General features: G+C 38.3%; 2 protein-coding genes across 2 annotated transcripts; both read right to left on the bottom strand.

The window, feature by feature from the left end:
• Positions 1-5146: 5146 nt before the first annotated feature.
• LOC113735704 (uncharacterized) lies at positions 5147-5581 on the bottom strand. The gene is made up of 2 exons (XM_027262698.2): positions 5296-5581; positions 5147-5232 (listed from the first exon to the last, which is right to left on the bottom strand). Exons 1-2 carry the CDS (start codon positions 5579-5581, stop codon positions 5147-5149), a joined length of 372 nt encoding a protein of 123 aa, XP_027118499.2.
• Positions 5582-5614: 33 nt separating this feature from the next.
• Positions 5615-24612, bottom strand: LOC140037851 (uncharacterized). Its single transcript, XM_072082998.1, has 6 exons — positions 24075-24612; positions 23735-23790; positions 23528-23605; positions 23200-23419; positions 6267-6773; positions 5615-5937 (listed from the first exon to the last, which is right to left on the bottom strand). The coding sequence occupies exons 1-6, from the start codon at positions 24610-24612 to the stop codon at positions 5615-5617; spliced, it is 1722 nt and encodes a 573-aa protein (XP_071939099.1).
• Positions 24613-24842: the final 230 nt, after the last annotated feature.

Below are 24842 nucleotides of genomic sequence, written 5' to 3'. Positions count from 1 at the left end.
AATTTTTATTTACCTGTAGTTTGAATGAACTTTTGCTTCATAATTTGACAATTTCTTTCTTGAAAGTTTGTTGTACTAAATATGTAAATTTGTGAATTGATATTTACTTTTAAACTAAAGTTTATTTGTTGACGTTATGGTTTATTCTTATAATTATTTAGAATGATATTTTATGGTAGGGTGGAGAAAGATGAAAGCATTCGGGGACGAGGAAGAAACAAGTGCTTCTGGAATGATAATGAAGTAAAAGTATTGATTGAAGCACTACAAGAATTAGCTTGTGATCCCTTATGGAAGACGGATGGTGGATTCAAAAACAACTACATGAATGAGTTACACAAGATAATACTACGCAAGCTTCCTACTTTTGAAAAACAAGTTTCTCCACACTTGGAGTCAAAGGTAAAATGGTTGAAATCTAGATATCATGCAATCACTGACATGTGTAAAGAAAGTGGTTGTCAATGGAATGATGTTGAAAAAAAAATTCAATGTGAAAGGCAACGGTATGAAGATTGGTATAAGGTAAAAAAACTTCTAACCATAAATTTTTAGTAATAGTTTATTATTTATATTTTCAATGGTATGAAGATTTAAATTTCTGCTTATTTATTTGATTACTTCTTTTTAGATGCATAGAGAAGCAAAAGGCCCTTGGGATGTTAAGTTTCCATATTTGGATGATATTGACATAGTATATGGGCGAGATAGAGCTACTGGAGTTGTTTCTGAAGGTTTTGCAGATGCTGTCCACAATATGGAAAAAGAAGTGGAAGAGGTTGCTGCTCAAATAGACTTAACGAATGATGATAATGGTGATGATGATGATGATGAAGCAAATTCAGCAACACAAACAGCTTCAACAAGGACAAGAAACTCATCAAAGAAGCAAAAGAAAGCATCACCTACAATAGGGAATCCATCAAAAAAGATGAAATCAACTTCAACATAGCCAACCATTGATGTTCAATTTCAACAACTAACAGGACAGTTTGGATCTTTCATGGAGGGTATTGCCACTAACTTCACCACTATGGCAACTATCATGGCAAATGAAGATAAACGTGAACAGTTGGCTGTAGATAAAAGCAATAATTTGCATACTAAGTTGGTCAATCTTGGATTACCAAGTGGAGACGTTTATAAAGCAAGCAACATTATAGGAGCAGATGTAGCAAAGCTAAATATGTCCTTTAATCTTCCTGCTGACATGAGAAGGCAATATGTCATTAATCTCCTCTATTCTTTGTCTAATTTCTGAAGTGTGGCTCCTTATTATGGATGTTTGGAAAAGTATGGCTAGTAAACATGATGATAAACTCGATGGGAACTTTTTGTCTATCTTGGAAGTGACTCTGTTCACGATCTTTTGGGTTATGCCATAAACATGTTGATTTTTTGTTTGGATTCTATGTAATATCTTCTACTTTTGATAAAATGAAATGACAATATATTATTTATGTCATATGATTATTTCTAAGTAATTATTGTTATGTTACGTTATTATGCTCATGATAACTTGCAATTATATGACAAGATTATTAATAAAGTTTATGTAATTTTTCTTTTGAAACCTTAAGACAAAGTTTATTGTCAATTTTACAGGCAGGGTTAAAATTGAAAATTTATTATATTCCATTCCGAAAGAACCAACGAACCAAACATCAAGTATAGTAATGATACCCATTTCAGATGCTTGAACCAAATAGATGTATTGGAATGAATGGTCTCATTTCAAACCCAAGATATCCGATTTCAAATCCGAATCCGATTCCAAGTTGCGAACCAATCGCCTGCTAACCAAAAATCATAAGAGTCAAGCAATTACCGATATTCACCAAAGAGATGTCCTTGGACTCAACCACATTAATTAGATACACTTTAATTATTAAAACTTGGCAATAGTAGAATTAGAGAAAACAATCCAACATCAAATCTTGACAGTCATAGGAGAGCTGATCACTAAAAAAAAAACAAAAACTAGACAAAAATAAAAGAAAAACATCTGAAAACCAAAAACTAAAAATAATAGCACCAGAGCTGATCCCCCCACACCTAAATAACACATTGCCCTCAACGTGACAAATAAATCGTAAAAGCAAGAAGAAGGGTAACAGGACTTCCCTGAAGTCGTCAAAACAGCGATGGTTCAGGCGAAAATTGTGTGCAAGACCCGCGTGGTGCATAAATGCTGCCAAATTCTGCGCCATAAGAGCCACGTTGGTGTCAATATTGGTCACTCAATCCTCTAGTCTCTGAACTGGCATCTGGAGTTGGTGCCAGTCATCAGCCCTTGGGGGGTAGAGGAAGCGGGGCGGAGGTAGACGGGCCGGGATCATCGCCAGTAGGAGACGAACGGGCAAAAGAGATTCGAGGGGGGATGCAAGGTGGTCCTCGGGGAGTGAATCGGTAGAAACCATTGACGTACTCGAGAATCCCCATCATTTCCAAGCATTTCACATTCAGAAATTTCATTTCAAATGCCAAATGCAGGTCGTGATCCAAAAAATTAAGGACCCTCAACTGTACTGCCAAGTGTATAATATAGGACCCGATAATCAAAGGTTTGTTCTTTTTGGCTAAAATGGTTTTGAACTGTGCTACCAACCAACACCCTAAATTGACCTTGATATTATTTTTCATACCCTAGATGAAGAAGAAATCGGGTCGAGAGAGTATACCGGAGTTGTCCTTACGACCCGAATAGATGTAGGCCAAGAGTCGCTGAACGTACCAGGCACTGGGGTTCTTAAGAAAAGAGCTCCTAGATCTAGAAGGATCATAGCGGTGCCTGTTGACAGACATGTCTTTCCACACATCGTGGTCGAAAGAGCGAAATGACTCTACTTAATCACAGGCACTCTCGGCGTACTCTCTAATCTCAGCACACTCTCGAGTAATGAAACCAAATGCCAGATTAAATTGAGTAATGGAGAAATTGAACTCCTGACCCATTGACGGAAATGAATGATATCTGCGGTATCAACAGTATATCTCATAGGCAACTCAAACTCAAAAGTAGAGTAAAACTCCCTAATTAACTCGACAAAAGCGGGACGGAAAATAACGAGATAAGGGTGCTGTCCAATGGCAGTAAACATGCGCTTAACCTCCTCCTGAATACCCAGAACACCTACAGTCATCTCATCAGAGCATTTATACGGGATAATACGCCGCTCACAAATCATAGTGTATCGCTGCTGATCGGTAGGTCTAGTGAAGTTTAAATGCCCCCCGAAGTAAGCGGGAGGTAGTCATATGAACACCCCTACACCTGTCTAGGAAGGATCGAGCACCGGAAGAGGAAGGTTGGTTGGTAGGTATATTGACCGGAATAGAGGGTTGGGGTAGGGGCTGAGGTTACGAGGCTCTAGATCTAGAAGAAGATTTTGGTCTCACCATATCCTCTAACAGTCAACTCAATCAACAAAATATAGAATTTCCTACACACGGAGCAACAAGCAAAGACAATAGTCCCCAAATATGTATTTAGCCACCAGAGAATAAGAATACCCAATGCTCATCAGAAAATCAATAGAGGACGAAGATTACAGTGAATATAGCAAGCAGAGAAACCCAAATAGGAACCCAGTCCAATGGAGTCAATAGGCAATCCAAGAAACAATTGTGCCTATAAATTTGGCAACGAGGTGCACAATTTATTGGGCCAAAATCACAGACAAGTGCCTAACTCAACCAACCGAAATCGTAGCAAAAGTCCCAAGAAGTCAACAATTCAAGCAATAATAGTTCAGGAATCTGACAGTAACAACTTAAATCTCAAGCTCCTAGCTTCCAATCAGTCAGCCAATAAAGTAGAATTAACCAATTGTAGTCAAAATACCCACACAGTTGATGAAACAACTTAAACGGCAGACCCACACTAATGATAACCCCAAACAACACCAGACACCACCAAAAATTGGGGTTGAATCTCAACTACCTTGAATTTCTGGATGATGGCGGCGAATGTAGGTGGATGCATCGGGTCGCACGCATGACGTGAGTGAGAGATGGGCGAGAGCAGAGGTAGGTGGTGCGAGATTCGTGGGTGAAAGAATGAGGTAGTGGCGGTATGCGATTGACCGAAAGAGAAGGAGGAACAGCGGCGGTGGACTGTGCGTGAGAGAAAGAGGCGCGCGGCAATTGGCTTTGGGTGGAGTCGCGGCACCCGACAGGCAGTGGGCGATAAGGAGAGGGAGAGGGATGCACGCGAGGAGAGAGACTGGAAAGGGGGCAGCGCGCGGAGCTTTTGACGGAGTCGCTACCCGCGACAAGTGGCGAGAGGCAGCGCGGCTGCGTCGCGTTGTGGAGCATCACTGGTCGGTGATGGCTGGCGGTGCACAAGCAAGAGAGAGAGGGAGAGAGATGCGCTGAAGGATGACGGCGGCGTAGCGCGGTAGGTAGAAGCGCGGCGGTGGACGTGAGGAGTGTTCGGCCAAAAGAGAAAAGGGGAAGGGAGTAACAGGGGAGAAGAAGGAAAGAAAAGGAAAAGAAAGAAAAAGAAAGAAAAAGAAAGGAAGAAAGAAAGAAAGAAAAAGAAAAGGAAGAAAGAAAGAAAGAAAAAGAAAAGGAAAGAAAGAAGAAGAAAAGAGAAAAAGAAAAAAATAAAATGGTTTTTGGTTTTTGGTTTTTTTTTCTTCATTTTTTTCTTTTGAAGTTACGGCCAAACAGAATGTTTTTTTTAACAAAATGTATATTCGAATTTCAACATTTAAGATTAAAATGACCGTAAAATCTTTTGAGGTTTGAATGTCTACTTTTCCCGCGAACATGACGCAGGCACGTCATGAAGGCAAGAACCCTTCTGACGAAGAGCTCTCTATGTGACTTAACGCGGACACGTCATGAGGGTGGAAACCCTTTTAACCAAGCATCAAGAAGTTGCACCTTGCCACGCGCCTTGTTGACGCGAGCGCATCAAGTCAAAGAGAGAGCTATGAATCATCAAAAACGAAAATTGAAACCAGAAATCGGTCAAACTCAAATAGAACATATTTAAGCTATCAAACAAAATTGAACAAACAACTAAAAAAAATTGGATTGCCTCCCAATGAGCGCTTTTTTTTAACGTCTTTGGCTAGACATGGCTAATGAGTGCTAGTTAGAACATTTTGGCGTGTCCAAACTTATCACCTCCACCTCTCTATTTGCAAAACCCTCGTAATAGTGTTTTGAGACGATACCCATTTACCACAAACTTCTTGTTTGTCTTAGCATTCTGGATTTCCACTGCACTATAGGGAAAGACGTGAGTAACAACAAAAGGACCAATCCAACGGGAACGTAACTTACCTGGGAATAATTTGAACTTGGATTGGTGTAGGAAAACCTTCTGACCAACTACAAAGGTCTTCCTAGAGATTTTTTGGTCGTGGAACACCTTACTCCTCTCCTTGTAGATCAATGTATTCTCATACGCTTCGTTCCGGATCTCCTCCAATTCCTGCAAGTCCAACTTCCGATGGGCACCGGCCTCCTCTATCTTCATGTTGCACTGCTTTATCGTCCAAAAGGCCTTGTACTCAAATTCCACTGGTAGGTGACACAGCTTCCCGAATACCAATCTATAGGGTGACATCCCTATAGGGGTCTTATATGCAGTCCGATAGGCTCAAAGTGCATCTTCCAAACCTTGACTCCAGTCCTTCCTATCGGGTCGCACCATTTTCTCTAGTATAGACTTGATCTCCCTATTCGATAGCTCCGCTTGACCATTGGTCTGAGGGTGGTACGATATTGAGAACTTGTTGAGTACACCATACCGTCGGATCAGCGCAGCTATGGTCTTATTGCAGAAGTGCATCCCCCTGATACTAATAATGGCTCTTGGCATCCCAAAACGCACAAAAATATTGAATTTAATAAAATCTGCAACCACTTTTGAATAATTAATTCGGGTGGCTTTAGCCTCCATCGATTTAAAAACATAATCGACTGCCAACAAAATATATATAAAATCAAATGAGGTAGAAAAATGCCCCATAAAATCTATACCCCAAACATTAAAATTTCTACAAAAATCAGCGGGACTTGGGGCATATGATCTCTACGGGCTATATGACATACCCTTTGACATCGATCACAGGATTTACAAAACAAGTATGCATCTTTAAATATCGAAGGCCAATAAAACCCATTCTTTAATACCTTATATGCTGTTCTCTTAGGTCCAAAATGACATTCACAAGCAAAAGTATGACAAAAAGTTAAAATTGATTGAAATTCAGGTTCACTTACGCATCGTCTCATCACTTGGTCAGTACACCTCTTCCACAAGTACGGGTCATCCCAGATGAAGTACTTGGCATCGCTCTTCAATTTGTCCCTCTTCAATTTTGGCCAACCTGCAGGGAAATTACCCGTTACTTGGTAGTTAACTAGATCAGCATACCAAGGCAATTGAGACTTTAAACAAAACAAGTGTTCCTCAGGGAATGTATCCCTCAATGGCTTTTTCTCCTCTCCCTTGGGTATGCGACTTAAATGGTCAGCTACCAAATTTTCTGAGTCTCTTTTATTCTTTATCTCGAGGTCGAATTCCTGCAGGAACAATATCCACCTTATGAGCCTCGGCCTTGCCTCTTTTTTTATCATTAGGTATCTTAACGCTGCATGATCAGAAAATACAATAACTTTAATACCTAACAAATATGATCTAAATTTTTCTAAAGCAAAGATAACTGCTAGAAGCTCCTTCTCAGTACTAGAGTAATTCAATTGAGCCCTATTCAAGGCTCTGGATGCATAGTAGATGATGTGAACTGCCTTCCCTACTCATTGCCCCAACATAGCCCCCACAGCATGATCACTGGCCTCGTACATGATCTCAAATGATAGACTCCAGTCAGAGGGTTGGATGATAGGTAGCGAGGTCAACAACTTCTTTAGTATGTCAAAGGCTCTCTCACACTTATCATCGAATTCGAAAGCCACATCTTTTTTGTAAAAACTGGAACAGCGGGGCTCCAATCTTCGAAAAATTCTTAATGAATTTTCGATAAAATCCTGTATGTCCAAGAAAAGAGCACGTTTTCCGCACACTCGTAGGGTAAGGTAAAATAGATATAATCTCTATTTTAGCCCTGTCAACCTCAATACCCTTAGAAGATACAACATGACTTAAGACTATCCCATGTTCAACCATAAAATGACATTTTTTTAAGTTAAGTATGAGATTAGTCTCTATACATCTCAACAGGATCAATTTCAGGTTATCTAGACAAGTATCGAAACTATCACCATATACACTAAAATCGTCCATGAAAACCTCAATAATTTTCTGTCGCGCCCCATTTTTTGATAAAAAATAAATTGGTTTAAAAAGTGAATTTTAATTCAATTTTTGGTTGGAAAATGAATTTGTGATTTAAAAAAAATGAAAAACATAAGTCTAAATGGGACATGAAAATACGACGATTTGACCCAAAATATAATTTAAAAAGGGTTTATTGAATGAAAAATGGAGTCGCCACTTGGTATAGAGTTAAGGTGTACCAAGTCACCTAAAATGAAATTTTAAAGAATAAATGGAAAACCCTTTTTAAACGACTCCAAATCTACGTAAATCAAAGGAAAAGGTTCGGGAGTCACATTTGACGAAGGGGAAGGCAAGGATAAAAATCCAAGGCACCCCTTTGACCTAGCTAAGGCTAGTTGCGTGATTTAGTCAAGAATTTTCTTATTTTAACCAAAGAATTTATCACATTTGGACGTGCTATATGAATGTAACCCTAGACCTAGGAAGGTATCGAGGGGGTCAAAATCTGTCTTCAAAGCTTGAATGGTGCCAATCACATTAATTGTGATGCCCAATAATGACCCTTTGGAGAGGTCACGAATAATGCCAAAATATGAGACTCTAAGAAGAGAAAAGGGATAAAACAATTATACAAATATACATGTCTTAAAGGAATGTATCATGTCGAGTACGGGGGACTAATGTTCGTGACTCAATTTTCCCTTTAATAGAGGGAATACGAGCGTGCTAAGGTTAAAAAAGTCAAACTCGTTCATATCCCATATTCAAGGAGTATTCCCTAATCTAATCAAGCAAATGCCCTATCCTAATCCTAATTCTAAAAATGAAATGCAATTCTAATGTTATGTATCACACAAAAAGGGCAAGTAATATACATATAAGGGAAATTAGGGATAAGGGATATACATATAAGGGAAATATCATACAAAATGATAAAAAGCCCTAGAAAGTGAAAAATATGCATGAAATGAAGTGATTTGATCACACAAGCATGGTCTAATGCTCGAAAGGCTCTTAAGGGTCTAACGTTGGATTAGCCCACATCTACGCTCTCTTACAAGCATTGGACTTGTAAGAGCTCGAAGGGACAACCATGACTAGCATTGAACTAGCCACGGTTACGTGCATTTGCATCCATCATACACATATACAAGCAATGTGCATAATTAAAGCAAGTAAACATGTGAGCATATAATTCACATAACACATAAGCATGCATATCTAGATGCTAGAACCTAAAAAAAGCGATTAAACACATAGCACATAGACATGCAAAAACACACAAGACAAATAAAGCAAATAAAGCCCTAACTATTACATTAGGGAGGCCCTACTACAATCTAAGGGGGAACGAATTAAATAAAATAATACCTAACTATTACAACTTTGGCATTCAAGTGCCTTTCAAACATCCAAAATTGAACTAAAAATAAATATACAAAAACTAAAGCCAATAAAGCGAATGAGGAAATAAATGAAATAGATAAATAAATAATAATAAACAACATTCAAGAGCAGGCAATTAAAACACGTAAAGTCACGTAGGGCACATAGAGTCAAATAAAGTAAGAAATAAGGGATTAGGGTGTACCTCCCTTGAATTGGGGCCCCAATGAAATGAAATCACTTATTTGTCCTCCAAAATACAAAGAAAAGGTCAATGCACCACTTTAATTAACAAAACAATCATAAAGATAAAAATGAATCATGAAATTGAATTAATTAAATCATGTAGACAACCCACATTTAAGAAGTCAAAGAAGAAAGGACTTGATTGCAAATAGTAACAAAGTTTTGGGGTCAAAATTAAAGAAAAATAAAGTTTAAGGGTCTACTTGCAATTATATTAAGGACCTAATTGAAAGAAACTTAAAGCATTTAGGACCATAATATAATTATTTAGAAGCACAGGGACTGATTTGCAATTTCATTTTCTGGTTCTCAACCAAGTAGGCCATTGGGCCAGTTTATTTATTCCTTGGGTCAAAACCCCTCTTAGCCCCAAACCGAGACCCAAGCAAAACAAACGGGCTAGCCTACATTTTACAACAAAATAAGTCCAACCAAAAGAGTGGGCTTTGGCTATTCAAGCCGTATCAAAAATCCAAACAAAAGTTAATCAAAACCCATTTCTTAGACCCAAACAAACATAATTCTTGACCCAACCTTTATCTTCTTACAAAAAAACCCACCAAAATATCAAACTAGCCAAAATTATTAAGATCTAATTGTACTCTGAAACCCGTAAATAATCTACCCAAGAAAGTCACATAAAACATGTAAAAGTGGATTAAACTTTAAAAAAATGAAATAAGTTGGATTATTCCCAGTTTTGGGCCATAGCAGTATAAGGAAAAATGTGAGAGGTTTAAACACAACCAAATTAAAGACCTGATTGAAGGACTTATAATAGTCTTGGGGTCGAATTATGAAATTCTAAAACTCTGGGGTTAAATTACAAAACAAGGAAAATAAGCATCAGTTTCCACTTCCATTGAACTCATACAAACAAACACGTTCGGGCATTTTAACAAACAGGTTGAGGGCATTAGAGTTTCATCAGATTTTTGCTGGAATTGAAGTTAATCGGTCCCAAAATTGTTCAAAAAGCAAGAGCTTTCAGTCCAATTTAACACACAAAGCACATATAATCTAAAATTATGAACAAACAACATGAAACTTCCACTGAACAAAATGCATGGCAGGTGTGCTCTGAGAATTTCTCAAAACTTGCTAACCGTGTCATTTTTCTCATACACAAAATGCAACAAAGTCATTTTTCAATTGGAATTCTTAGCGGGGCATTCTATCGAACAGCAAATAGGCATTACAATTTCACCCAAATTTTTTGTTCAAATAAGGTTATCATCAGCCCCAAAATTATCCGCAACACAAGAGGTTTCAAACCAATCCACATATAAACATGTAAATTCAAAATCGTGTGCGGTTATCAAGAAAATCATAAGAATCAATTCGTTTGCTTTGAGAGCCTTAAAAGTCTGAGTTTGATGAAAATATAAAATTCGTAGGAAAGAGATAATTTACCTTACTCTCTCGGCGAAGGTTCGCCTGTGATGGTGGAAGATTCGGGTAGTGGCAGCGGCAACAGCGTCAGCTTGCTGATTCCTTTGTTCCTCAGTCTCTTGCCGCGGCTGGCTTTCCTCGCTGAAGCCTTCCCTTTTCCTCTGTTTTTCATTCAGCCCAGCTGTCCGAAGCTTTCTTCCCGGGCTCCCTTTTTCTTCTAGCTCCAACCTGTTCCCTCTGTTGCTTTTTCTGGTTTTTCCCGCAGCCCCTGTTTTTCCCCGTTTTCTTTTTCCGTTACTTTCTGGCCGACCGAAACACTAGCCGACCTCCTTGCGTTTCTCCTCCTCTGTTTTCTTTTCGCTCAAGAAGTGATCCGCAGGCGATGGTGGATTCAGGGGAGGTGATGGCGCTGGTGGTGGTTGACGGCAGTGGAGTGGCAACCTTGCTTTCGGCGAGTGCTATCTCCAGGGGATGACAGCGTGTTTCCCAATTGGCTCGCAAGTCAGTCATCAGGTGATGATGGACCGCCATTGATGTCGCCCGAAAATGAATCGGAAGCCATGGTCACAGTGGATCTGTACGACAGGGAGAGAGAGAGGGGTTGGGGGAGATTTACGCGCTAGGCAGATGCTAGCGAACAGTAGCAGCAACGGATGAGGACTAGATGGTGGTGGCGCTGGTGATGGTTTCCGGTCCTCCCTCCTCTATCCGTTGCTCCCTTCCCTTTTCATTTTTTTTCTTTTTTCCGTCCCCCGCCCCCTTTTGTGTCTGCGGCTGTTTGCATTTTAAGGGCACCTCCAATGACTAAACCTAATATGAAGGGCCCAGATTTCAAACCCCAAAATAGGCTTATGTGTTTTATTCTTTGTCCCTTTGATTGACTTTTTTTTTCTTTTTCGAAAAACAAATAAAATAAAAACCTAGAATCGAAACAAAATAAAAAAATATAAAATAAATGATTAAAGTTCAATTAAATGATAAAATGACTTAAAAAATAAAAATAAAAGACTAAAAGTAAAATTAATAAAATAAAAATAATAGTAAACAAAAATACCCTAAAAATTTGGTGTCTACAGTTTGCCCCTCTTTGTCTGAGTTTTGGAAAAACTTGAGATAAAGAAATAGACCCCAAATACTCACCTGTATTATTTGGCTGCGAACGATCGAACGACAGATGCTTCTGAAACGAGGACTGACTTCTTTAACAGAATTTTTTTTTTAAATGAAATGGGACTGACCCAAATGAGAAATTTTAAAATCGGGACTGACCCGAGACAAGCAAATTCTAAAATCGGGACTGACCCGAGACAGGAAAATTAAATGGGACTGACCCGAGGGGACTGAATCCAACAGAAATTTAAAATCGGGACTGATTCGAGGGGACTGACCCCAACAGAAATTTAAATTCGGGACTGACCCGAGAGAACTGACCCCAACAAAAATTAAATCGGGACTGACCCGAGGGGACTGATCCCAACATGAAATTTAAATTCGGGACTGATCCGAGGGGACTGACCCTAACAGAAATTAAAATCGGGACTGACCCCAACAGAAAATTTAAATTCGGGACTGACCCGAAGGGACGAACCCCAACAGAAATTTAAAATCGGGACTGACCCGAGGGGACTGACCCCAACATGAAATTTAAATTCGGGACTGATCCGAGGGGACTGACCCCAACATGAAATTTAAATTCGTGGTATGCACACTAGTGGGGCTGACCCATGACTAGTGGCGATGCAAAATGAAATGCTCTGACAATCGGTCAGTGGGATTAAACCCGAGCCTGCCGTGATGAAACTTGATTTGATTTTTGATTTTGATGATTTTTTACTTTGATTTTTTTTCTGATTTTTTCTTTTCTTTTTTTATTTTTGATTTTTTTTCTTTTTTCCTTTGATTTTTTCTTTTCTTTTTTGATTTATTATTATTATTTTTTTTTTGAGAATCTTTCCAAAAATAATTTGCCCCCAGTTTCTACCAATTATTGTGCAGCCGATCCTTTGATTTGCGTTACGGCATGGTTGCTCCTCCTTAAGGTCTCGATTCGCAAGATTCTGACTTATGCTTCTTCATCGATTTCAAGCCATGGATTCCTGCATAAGGGGCTTATCCAAGTACAACATGCACTTAAATTTCTTGATGCATCTACTACTCATGAAAAGAGCAGTATGATTGATTTAAAAACGTCTTGCTTGACTCTTGGACAAAATCCTTAAATGGGTTACAAAAACTTTTTGCTCCAGTGTGGTGTGTTGTCATTTTCACTTGAAACTTTCTTTCGAAAATCGTGTAAACATGAGTTTTCATGTGACCCTTCCAAATCTTATCATCCGTGATGTCCATTTTTGTTCGTCAAGCTGTTTTGACATCAAACCACTTTGAGACTTTCTTCTGACATTCCATTGAGATAAACCTCTCTGTTTAGAATCAAGATGGTTAACTGTTCATTGTTTCATCATACTTTTCTAGGGATGAACATATCCAAATGCTCTTTTGATTTGATCAGTTGGATGAATACCCGAACCTGCCTTATTTGGGTCAGTGGGATGAATCCTGAATCTGCCTTTGATCATGGAATTTAGCCAAACGATTGATCACTGAAAACTTTTTTAGATTTTGACATTCCATTACCAAGTCCAAAACTGATACTCTCTTGTCCAACCGCAAAACTTATCTCCAAGTTTTCTTGCTCTTGTTGTGAGATCATCCATGACTTCCAACAGAAGCTGATCCTTAATGCTTCCTGATATTATCTTCTAATGCTAATCTGAGCAACCCACACTCCCATATTCTAAATTAGCATTCACAGACAGTATTGCTGCTGGTGGAAGGCGACGCAATTTTCATAAGTTGTGTTGTCAAGACAAGCCTTCTTTTGATGTTAAACATCAGCGATCCATCATCAATCTCACATCATCTCCGACCTTGTCAACAAGTCGATTTGCTACTTTAGCCCACCTAATCTCCTCCATACTGATATTTTGAAGATCTTGGGAATCTTGTGACACTTCTTTGTGCCAGGGGTGAAGTTCATAAGTAGCACTCTCGCGCTTCTTCATCAATTTTCAGTTATAAACGCCTGCGCAGGGGGCTTACCAAAGTACAACATGCCACTATTCTCCATGAAAAAGCAGTGTCATTGAAATTAAAAGTGTATTACTTGACTCTTGGGTAAAGTCCTCAAATGGGTTACAAAAATTTGTCCCAGTGTGGGCTTATTTCGTGAAATCTCACAAATAAAAATTTGCCCCAGTGTGGGCTTATTTCGTGAAATCTCACAAATAAAAATTTGCCCCAGTGTGGGCTCCCTTAATTGTAAAAATTTGTTCAGATGATTCCCCATTTATTTGAACACAGAGAAACCGCACTTTCTAAAATTTAGAAAATAGTCATATATACAAATGTGAAGAAACTTAAACATCGAGTTTGAACTCATACAGAAATTTCAAGATGAATCCTTCAGAGTAACACCAAATTCAAGAAGATTTCTTCCTCACTTTTAGCATCGGTGCTTAGGGTAATGGGTCACCACTTTTGGTTGGCTCATCTTTCAGGACCAATCAAGTGGGTATTTCTAATTTTGAAATGGGAGGTCAAGATTTGTCTTATTCTTGTGCCCAAATTGTATGTAATCCCTTCAATACCACATCTTAGTGAAAGCAAATAGTATGTCACCCCTATTTCTTAAGAAAATTTAGTCAACATATAAGCTTTTTAGACTTGCAACGTGTGGACAGAAATGATAGCTAAACATGTGAAAACAGGTTATAGCCTTAAGATCACAAATGGCTGATGGATTCCTCAGAAGCATAATCTTCACTTCGAGTTGTCATGAAGGATAAGTCAACGATGGACTTTCTGAGTTTTTAATGTGGCTTGAAAGCGATAGTTAAAGGAATAAAATTCTCAAGGACATTGCACTGAAGATCGCATTTTCCAAAATTGCCCCTATTTCGAACTCAAAGATCTTAGATTTGGTAACTCTTACAATCACTTAACGGGGACTTTCAGCATCGAAAATTTTTCATTCCCTTTGCATTCATTTCACTTGCCTTTTCTTTTCTTTTCAAATATGCCCTTACGGATTTTCACATGATGAGTAGTGTCAACCTCATCTAATCAATTCAAAAATACATCTAAAAAATTTCTCGGCATCAGTATATGAGCATCATTAGTCAATTAGAAAATTTCTTGACAGAGAAATTGCAAAGAACAGAAGTCAGGGCTTCCGCCTTTTGTAATGGGGTCAGGTGGGGTGCTTAGAAAGGTTAAGACTTGAAAGCGGATTTCAAAAGCGGTTTGAATGACCTGAGATCGCATTATTGCGCCAACCCTGTTTTAGGGTTAAATCAGAACTTGCCCCTGTTTATTCTCAATTGAGGCTCTTTTCTCTTTCATTTTGTTCTCTTTTGTCGGCCTTCTGCCATTCTTTTGAACTTTTCAAAATTTGCCCCAATTCATGTTCAACTGAGGTTCTCTTTTCTCTCTTTGTCTTTTGATTTTGTTGCCTTATCACTTTTCACCTTTTGAGACTTTTCTTCTTTTTCAAGTCAAACTTGCCCTAGTGTGGGGTTTGCGATGCTCAGAGATTGCCAAACGAAGTATTTTATTCTGAAAGCTCAAAAGGGTTAACTAGGGATAGAATGTTTAATTGGAAAGGAAGAGGGTCTGACTTTTAATCCGTTCCTTACATTAACTCTGAAAGGAAAATTTTCATTAATGCGAAATTTTTTGCATGCATCTGAATCAATTAACCGAGGATGACTTCCGTTCATCCATATCCGTGAAACATGGAGGATCCGCCGGACAACTTTTCTTTCTTTTCTCTTTCTCTTTTATTTTTCTCTTTTTTCTAAAATTGAAGCTCAGGTAGAATCAAATTTTCCCATTTGGGGTTCTCTCTTTTGGTTCAGCATTTTTACCCTTTCTTTTTCCTTTTGGAAAATTCTTCAATTTCCTTCCCCAATGTGGGGTGCGATCATAAGTGCTTTGAAAAGAACCACCGATTTTAGATCAAATGAGGATGCAAGGGATAAAACAGTATTTAGGTTGTAGAAACGACGGCCAAAGCATCATTCTTATGCTTCATGACAACCAAAGTAGCGAACTGCTCATTGAAAATCCATTTCCTTTTGATATTTGAAAATTTTTCAATGTAGGGTAGTGATCATTAAGGCTCTTATTTGAAACGAAATTATTCTTTCAAAGGTTCAAATGAGAGAGCAAATGATAAAATCTGTATGGGTAGAGAAACGAACGCTCGCAGTATCATTCCAAATTTCCCAAATAGACAAGGATAATGCACATTTTTGCTTTCACTTAGATGTGAATTGAACATAATTAGACAAAATGAACATTTTCAAGCAAAGATTACCCAAATTTGTAATTTATCAATCAATGTGACTGATTTTATTTTGGGGTTAAGTAAAGGAGAGAAGGTATCTCATTGGATCTTTTGAGTGACCGCTCACCCTTTTTTTTTTTTTAGCACTCTTATTGTATAGTTCGGATCACCAATTGAGTGTACGTAAGGATTTTAGAAAGCATACACTCGTGAAATTTCAGGTTGGAGGTTGAGGAAATCTCAATTTAACTTTATTTCCCAAAATTCATCATGAAATCTCTGATGAGCAAAAGAATGAAATGTACATGAATACAATAATTATCCAAAACTTTATTGTTGAAAAAGTTTAAAATAAAATTTCTCGTTCAATTATAATACAAATGAGAAGAGAAAAACTTCTAAAGAGCTCCACATATATACACTTTTTGTCTCCTTTTCTTTTGGGCCGAAAATGTATTAACAAGTCAAATATATAGAATTTTTCTTTGAAAAACAATTATGAAATCTCTTAGAGGCTTTATCCTAATGCTTCCAAATAGATCCTTCATGTTTTCATCGCAGGGTCTGCCCAAGAGTCAAGTAATACTTTTCACACTTTTCGGATCAAAAATTGTCATCAGATATAGAAAAAAATATTTTCACCTTATTGAAACATTTTTATGAATGCAGGGGGAGGGGGAAAAACAAAAGAAAAAATACCTCGAGTTAGTAGGCAAGACTACAAAATCGGTATGCATGTCCTATGGGGGAGCCCTTTTATGCCAAGGGTAGGCCTAGCATGAAAATGCAATCCTTTAGGGTAGGCACCATACAATACCTGATGAATCCGATCAACTGATTGAGTGAAAATGATTTGAAAAATTTGGCCAATTGGAGCGTGAAGAGACATTCGTCTGAAAAATGAGGACCAAGTCCGAATGGATTGCTTACTTCGATCGACATATGATATGTGAAAGAGAGCTTACTCTTGAAAGGATTGCAATGTCTCGACTATTTTATTCAGTGAGTCTTAGACTCAAACGCTAAAGGGAAAAAGCGGGTCAAATGGATTGAATAGAATTGATAATTTATTCAAAAACGACCGAATTGCCCTAGAAATAGGTAAGCTAGTCAAATGAATTGAATGAAATTTGATTCATCCAAAATTAATCGGATCACCCTAAAAAGGGTAAATTGATCAAATAGATTGAATGAAACTTGATTTATTCAAAATCGGCTCGATTGCCCTAAAAATAGGGAAATTGGCCAAATGAATGAAACGGAGTGAATGATTTATTCAAAAATGATTAGATTGTCCTAAATTTGAATTGACAAAATGGATTGGATGAGCTTGATGGTTTATTCAAAATCGATAAGATGGCCTAAAAATGGGTAAACTAATCAAATGAATTGAATGAAATTGGTGATTTATTCAAAATCGACTAGATTGCCCAAAAATGAGTAAATTAGTCAAATGCATTGATTGAAATTGATGGTTTATTCAAAAATCGACCAGATCACCCAAAAAGGGTAAATTGGTCAAAACTTCATTGCAATGCATTAGTCTATGAGCCTCATAAAATCAAGATTTGGCCTCAATATATTTATTGTCTCAACAATGAGGAATTATTTGTGAATTACTTCGAGTTATTGTCCTGTACGCAAGGGATGTTTACCAATTATGTTAAAACGGCCAAAAAGTGATTATTAGACTCTCATATTCTAAAAATCACTTTATGAAAATGATCGGATCCTACCTTACCTTGTGCACTACCCCTTCGGATGGTACAAAATGTAAACGTGCAAGTCTCATTGGATTATATATCCGACACACAGGGCAGTTTATTCATAGTACGGGATCCCCTAAATGGCATTCCCTTCTAAGGTGGATGCATGATGCCAGTTTATTAAAGCAATAAAACATGCGATTTAAAGAAAAACGTGCCCTAAGGAGCCCTTTATATGCCCGGATAGGCCTAAAAATGACATGCCATTATTAATTTACGAATGAAATATACCGAAATTTCTAAACGTGCAATAACCTATCTATAAGGGTAGGTCCTAAAAGAGGATCGTGCCAGACCTCTTATTTCCTAACGTTTGTGAATGCAAAAGACAAGAGACAAGGAAAGTTAGTTCAACACATAATCACATAACACGTTGGACAATTTAGATAATATAAAAAGCAACAAAAATATATAAGGAAAGGGGGTGGGATCCCTCCCCTCATGAATGGTGTCCCTAATAGGGTAAGGCAGACTCTACCCTAGGTGAACTATTATGATGCATGAGGTTAGGGTTCACTAATGCATCTAGACTCAATAAGCTCAGGTCCCCGAGCCTTCAGACTTGGAAACCAAAGGTCATCACTCCCAAGGTTCCTTGTCGGTGGCTCGACCGATTCTCCAGACATTGCTACGCACACGTCGTGTCACGGCTACATGTCCAGGTGAATCTAAAAAAGTCCTCAACCTTCGACTAAAAACTAAAGGCTATTAACCCAAAGTTTAAAGCGGAAGATTGAGTGACCCCTCGGATCATACTACGCACACGTTGTGTCGCGATCACACGTCCAAAATAGGTCGCCTAAAATCCTAATAGGGTGGAGTGGCGTGACAAGCCCCTAAAAGAAAAATAAATGAGGGGTGAAAAATTAAAGCGTATGCACGTATGTTAGTGCTTGTTTGGAGGGGAGGGATCAAGAACCAATGCGAGGTTCTAGGGTGATGTCCCCCACCCAAATGCAATGTAAAGCGCGGAATCACATATATAAACCATTCATCCATCAAAACAATCGTACACAAAGGGCGAGGGAGTGAGTTGATACGCGTGAAATGCAAAAATTCTAATAAAAGAAAAACAATGCAATCCTAAACATCCAAATGTAATATATGGAAAGGTTAAAAGAAGAAAAACAATTGACTAAATCAAATTTGTTCGGACTCTCTAAGTCCCCAGTGGAGTCGCCAGCTGTCGCGCCCCATTTTTTGATAAAAAATAAATTGGTTTAAAAAGTGAATTTTGATTCAATTTTTGGTTAGAAAATGAATTTGTGATTTAAAAAACGAAAAATATGAGTCTAAATGGGACATGAAAATGCGACGATTTGACCCAAAATATAGTTTAAAAAGAGTTTATTGAATGAAAAATGGAGTCACCACTTGGTATAGAGTTAAGGTGTACCAAGTCATCTAAAATGAAATTTTAAAGAATAAATGGAAAACCCTTTTTAAACTACTCCAAATCTACTTAAATCAAAGGAAAAGATTCGGGAGTCACATTTGACGAAGGGGAAGGCAAGGATAAAAATCCAATGCACCCCTTCGACCTAACTAAGGCTAGTTGCGTGATTTAATCAAGAATTTTCTTATTTTAACCAAAGAATTTATCACATTTGGACGTGCTATATGAATGCAACCCTAGACCTAGGAAGGTATCGAGGGGGTCAAAATCTCTCTTCAAAGCTTGAATGGTGCCAATCACATTAATTGTGATGCCCAATAATGACCCTTTGGAGAGATCACGAATAATGGTAAAATATGAGACTCTAAGAAGAGAAAAGGGATAAAACAATTATATAAATATACATGTCTTAAAGGAATGCATCATGTCGGGTACGGGGGACTAATGTTTGTGACTCAATTTTCCCTTTAATAGAGGGAATACGAGCGTGCTAAGGCTAAAAAAGCCAAACTCGTCCATATCACATATCCAAGGAGTATTCCCTAATCTAATCAAGCAAATGCCCTATCCTAATCCTAATTCTAAAAATGAAATGCAATTCTAATGTTATGTATCACACATAAAGGGCAAGTAATATACATATAAGGGAAATTAGGGATAAGGGATATACATATAAGGGAAATATCATACAAAATGATAAAAAGCCCTAGAAAGTGAAAAATATGCATGAGATGAAGTGATTTGATCACACAAGCATGGTCTAACGCTCGAAAGGCTCTTAAGGGTCTAGCGTTGGACTAGCCCACATCTACGCTCTCTCACAAGCATTGGACTTGTAAGAGCTCGAAAGGACAACCATGACTAGCATTGGACTAGCCACGGTTACGTGCATTTGCATCCATCATACACATTTACAAGCAATGTGCATAATTAAAGCAAGTAGACATGTGAGCATGTAATTCACATAACACATAAGCATGCATATCTAGATGCTAGAACCTAAAAAAAGCGATTAAACACATAGCACATAGACATGCAAAAACACACAAGGCAAATAAAGCAAATAAAGCCCTAACTATTACATTAAGGAGGCCCTACTACAATCTAAGAGGGAACGAATTAAATAAAATAATACCTAACTATTACAATTTTGGCATTCAAGTGCCTTTCAAACAACCAAAATTGAACTAAAAATAAATATACAAAAACTAAAGCCAATAAAGCGAATGAGGAAATAAATGAAATAGATAAATAAATAATAATAAACAACATTCAAGAGCAGGCAATTAAAACACGTAAAGTCACGTAGGGCACATAGAGTCAAATAAAGTAAGAAATAAGGGATTAAGGTGTACCTCCCTTGAATTGGGGCCCCAATGAAATAAAATCACTTATTTGTCCTCCAAAATACAAAGAAAAGGTCAAGGCACCACTTTAATTAACAAAACAATCATAAAGATAAAAATGAATCATGAAATTGAATTAATTAAATCATGTAGACAACCCACATTTAAGAAGTCAAAGAAGAAAGGACTTGATTGCAAATATTAACAAAGTTTTGGGTCAAAATTAAAGAAAAATAAAGTTTAAGGGTCTACTTGCAATTATATTAAGGACCAAATTGAAAGAAACTTAAAGCATTTAGGACCATAGTATAATTATTTAGAAGCACAGGGACTGATTTGCAATTTCATTTTCTGGTTCTCAACCAAGTCGGCCATTGGGCCAGTTTATTTATTCCTTGGACCAAAACCCCTCTTAGCCCCAAACCGAGACCCAAGCAAAACAAACGGGCTAGCCTACATTTTACAACAAAATAAGCCCAACCAAAAGAGTGGGCTTTGGCTATTCAAGCCATATCAAAAATCCAAACAAAAGTTAATCAAAACCCATTTGTTAGACCCAAACAAACATAATTCTTGACCCAACCATTATCTTCTTACAAAAAAACCCACCAAAATATCAAACTAGCCAAAATTATTAAGATCTAATTGTACTCTGAAACCCGTAAATAATCTACCCAAGAAAGTCACATAAAACATGTAAAAGTGGATTAAACTTAAAAAAAACGAAATAAGTTGGATTATTCCCAGTTTTTGGCCATAGCAGTATAAGGAAAAATGTGATAGGTTCAAACACAACCAAATTAAAGACCTGATTGAAGGACTTATAATAGTCTTGGGGTCGAATTATGAAATTCTAAAACTCTGGGGTTAAATTACAAAACAAGGAAAATAAGCATCAGTTTCCACTTCCATCGAACTCATACAAACAAACACGTTCGGGCATTTTAACAAACAGGTTGAGGGCATTAGAGCTTCATCAGATTTTTGCTGGAATTGAAGTTAATCGGTCCCAAAATTGTTCAAAAAGCAAGAGCTTTCAGTCCAATTTAACACACAAAGCACATATAATCTAAAATTATGAACAAACAACATGAAACTTCCACTGAACAAAACGCATGGCAGGTGTGCTCTGAAAATTTCTCAAAACTTGCTAACCGTGTCATTTTTCTCATACACAAAATGCAACAAAGTCATTTTTCAATTGGAATTCTTAGCGGGGCATTCTATCGAACAGCAAATAGGCATTACAATTTCACCCAAATTTTTTGTTCAAATAAGGTTATCATCAGCCCCAAAATTATCCGCAACACAAGAGGTTTCAAACCAATCCACATATAAACATGTAAATTCAAAATCGTGTGCGGTTATCAGGAAAATCATAAGAATCAATTCGTTTGCTTTGAGAGCCTTAAAAGTTTGAGTTTGAAGAAAATATGAAATTCGCAGGAAAGGGATAATTTACCTTACTCTCTTGGCGAAGGTTCGCCTGTGATGGTGGAAGATTCGGGTAGCGGCAACGGCAACAACGTCCGCTTGCTGATTCCTTTGTTCCTCAGTCTCTTGCCGTGGCTGGCTTTCCTCGCTGAAGCCTTCCCTTTTCCTCTATTTTTCATTCAGCCCAGCCATCCAAAGCTTTCTTCCCGGGCTCCCTTTTTCTTCTAGCTCCAACCTATTCCCTCCGTTGCTTTTTCTGGTTTTTCCCGCAGCCCCTGTTTTTCCCCGTTTTCTTTTTCCATTACTTTCTGGCCGACCGAAACCCTAGCCGACCTCCTTGTGTTTCTCCTCCTCTGTTTTCTTTTCGCTCAAGAAGTGATCCGCAGGCGATGGTGGATTCAGGGGAGGTGATGGCGCTGGTGGTGGTCGACGGCAGTGGAGTGGCAACCTTGCTTTCGGCGAGTGCTATCTCTAGGGGATGACAGCGTGTTTCCCAATTGGCTCGCAAGTCAGTCATCAGGTGATGATGGACCGCCATTGATGTCGCCCGAAAATGAATCGGAAGCCATGGTCGCAGTGGATCTGTACGACAGGGAGAGAGAGAGGGGTTGGGGGAGATTTGCGCGCTGGGCAGATGCTAGCGAATAGTAGCAGCAGCGGATGAGGACTAGATGGTGGCGGCGCTGGTGATGGTTTCCGGTCCTCCCTCCTCTATCCGTTGCTCCCTTCCCTTTTCGTTTTTTTCTTTTTGCCGTCCCCCCCCCCTTTTGTGTCTGCGACTATTTGCATTTCAAAGGCACCTCCAAAGACTAAACCTAATATGAAGGGCCCAGATTTCAAACCCCAAAGTAGGCTTATGTGTTTTATTCTTTGTCCCTTTGATTGACTTTTTTTTTCTTTTTTTCTTTTTCGAAAAACAAATAAAATAAAAACCTAGAATCGAAACAAAATAAAAAAATAAAAAATAAATGATTAAAGTTTAATTAAATGATAAAATCACTTTAAAAAAATAAAAATAAAAGACTAAAAGTAAAATTAATAAAATAAAAATAATAGTAAACAAAAATATCCTAAAAATTTGGTGTCTACATTTTCTGTACATATTCTGAAAAGATGCTTACCATATACCTTTGGAATGTTGTAGGTGCATTGCACAACCTGAATGGCATCCGTCTACATGCAAAGGTCCCGAACCGGCACGTGAATGTCATGTTCTCTGGATCCTCCGGTGTGATTGCAATCTGAAAAAATCTTGAGAATCCATCCAAAAATAATAATAAGCCCGACAAGCTAAACACTCAATCATTTGGTCAATGTAAGGGAGGGAAAAATGGTTCTTTTTTGTGATGGCGTTCAATCTGCGATAGTCTATACATTTTTTTCATCCATGGGTTTGCGCACTGACATGAGTTCACCCGTTTGATTGGCCTCCACTATCACTCCTGCCTTGTTTGGGACTACTTGGACCGGACTCACCTATGAGTTATCTGATATCGCGACTATGATCTCCACATATAGCAAGTCCAAAATTTCTTTCTTCACCACTTCCATCATGAGGGGATTGAGCCTCCTTTGAACTTGCCGTACAGGTTTGACATGCTCTTCTAGCCTTATTCAATGCATACAGATAAAGGGGTTGATTCCCTTAATGTCGGCAATGGTCCACCCTATCGTCTCTTTATGCTCTTTAAAGATTCGGATTAGTTTCTCCTCCTGAGTTTCTGAGAGTACGGCTGAGATAATCACCAGGAGTGTTTCGTTGTCGCCCAGATACACATATATCAAGTGCTTCGGTAGAGGTTTCAACTCCAACTCAGGTGCCTGCACCACAGATAGTAGTACCCTCTGGTGAGGTTCGAGAATAAAAATAGGTGAGACGTCATACCTTTTTGTTGTGGTTGGCAACAAGTGTAACACCCCTATTGTGCCTTTCAAATATTCATTTCACTCCACCTCAGAAGTTATCTCCAACTCTTGGTGCTTGGTTAAAGCAACCTTCAATTCATTTCTGTCAACAGTTTCAAACACTTCCTGCACCGCAAGGTCAATAGCACTCATAGAAAAAATAGAGCTAAAATAAATTAGAGTTTGAGGGATATTTTATAGTATAAAAAATATTGAAATGAATAATTTTTTCATCAAATTTCATGGACAAAGTACCTTTATTAACATCAATTTTAGTCTGTGCTGTGCTAAAAAAGGGGTCTGCCTAATAGCTGCAAATGCAAGGAATCGGGGGAATGATCATCATTCATGTCAAGTTCATAAAAGTCAGCTGAAAATACCAAATCATTAATTTTGACCAACACATCCTCAACCAACCCATCAGGTTATGCATTAGTTCGGTCAACTAATTGAATTATTATCCTAATCTCTTTTAATGGACCTAGGTTCAGAGAAGCATAGATAGATTTAGATATTACATTAATTGATGCTCCTAAATCCAGCATGGCCTTTCTAATCAAAGTGTTGCCTATCTTACAGGGGATAGTAAACATACTTGGGTCCTCGCATTTCGGTGAAAGTTTCCTTTGTAGAACCGCTGACACATTCTCCCTCACGATGACTCTTTCATCTCCCTTCAACCTCCTTCGATTGACGCACAGGTCTCTCAAAAACTTTGCGTACTTCGATACTTGTTTGATTGCATCTAACAGGGGAATATTGATTTCCACCTTGCAAAACACCTCCAAGATCTTCTTCTCCTTATCCTGCATTTTCAGTTTCTCCAACTTGGTGGGAAAAGGAGGTGGATGAGTTTTGACCTCAATGATCGGGTCAGGGAATACCACTAAATTTTTGCCATTACTACCCTCCTTCTCAAGCTCGTTCTCAATTTTTTCCTCATCATTGTCCTTTGGAATCGTGAGTTCAGACCCCTGAATTTTCTTCCCGCTCCTTAGGGTCATTGCACTTACGTTCTTCGGGTTCAATTCAGGTTGAGACGGCAATTTACCTTGGATTTGGGATTCTAGGCAGTTAATTGCTATCGTCATCTGACTCTGCATTGCTTGCATCTGTCCCAATTGATTCCTCATACTTTGTAGGTCAGAATCTGTCTTTTGTTGGTTAGCAATTAATTGCTTCATCATTTCCTCCATGGACGGACTTGAGTTTGAAGAGGTGGAGGCGGGCGAGACTGATACTGTTGTTGATGCCCTTGCTGTTTATTCGATGCAAAGTTGGGATGCTATTTCCTCCATAGCTGAAGTTATAGTGATCTCTCCAACCCGCATTATACGTATTCGAGTACGGGTCATAGTGCTTT

This window comes from Coffea arabica, chromosome 3c (genome assembly GCF_036785885.1).
Source record: "Coffea arabica cultivar ET-39 chromosome 3c, Coffea Arabica ET-39 HiFi, whole genome shotgun sequence".
Taxonomy (NCBI): Eukaryota; Viridiplantae; Streptophyta; class Magnoliopsida; order Gentianales; family Rubiaceae; genus Coffea; species Coffea arabica.
This window is presented reverse-complemented; position numbering and strand designations above follow the sequence as displayed.

Bases quoted from the DNA above. Each gene is read 5' to 3' on its own strand.
- LOC140037851 (XM_072082998.1), bottom strand. From the start codon at position 24,612: ATGAGGAATCAATTGGGACAGATGCAAGCAATGCAGAGTCAGATGACG. The intron at 23,606-23,734 runs GTACTTTGTCCA...CTTGCGGTGCAG, and splicing joins TAAAATTGATGTTAATAAAG to GAAGTGTTTGAAACTGTTGA. The intron at 23,420-23,527 runs GTGGAGTGAAAT...GAACCTCACCAG, and splicing joins AGTTGGAGATAACTTCTGAG to AGGGTACTACTATCTGTGGT.
- LOC113735704 (XM_027262698.2), bottom strand. From the start codon at position 5,581: ATGTCACCCTATAGATTGGTATTCGGGAAGCTGTGTCACCTACCAGTG. The intron at 5,233-5,295 runs GTAAGTTACGTT...CCTATAGTGCAG, and splicing joins CAAGTTCAAATTATTCCCAG to TGGAAATCCAGAATGCTAAG.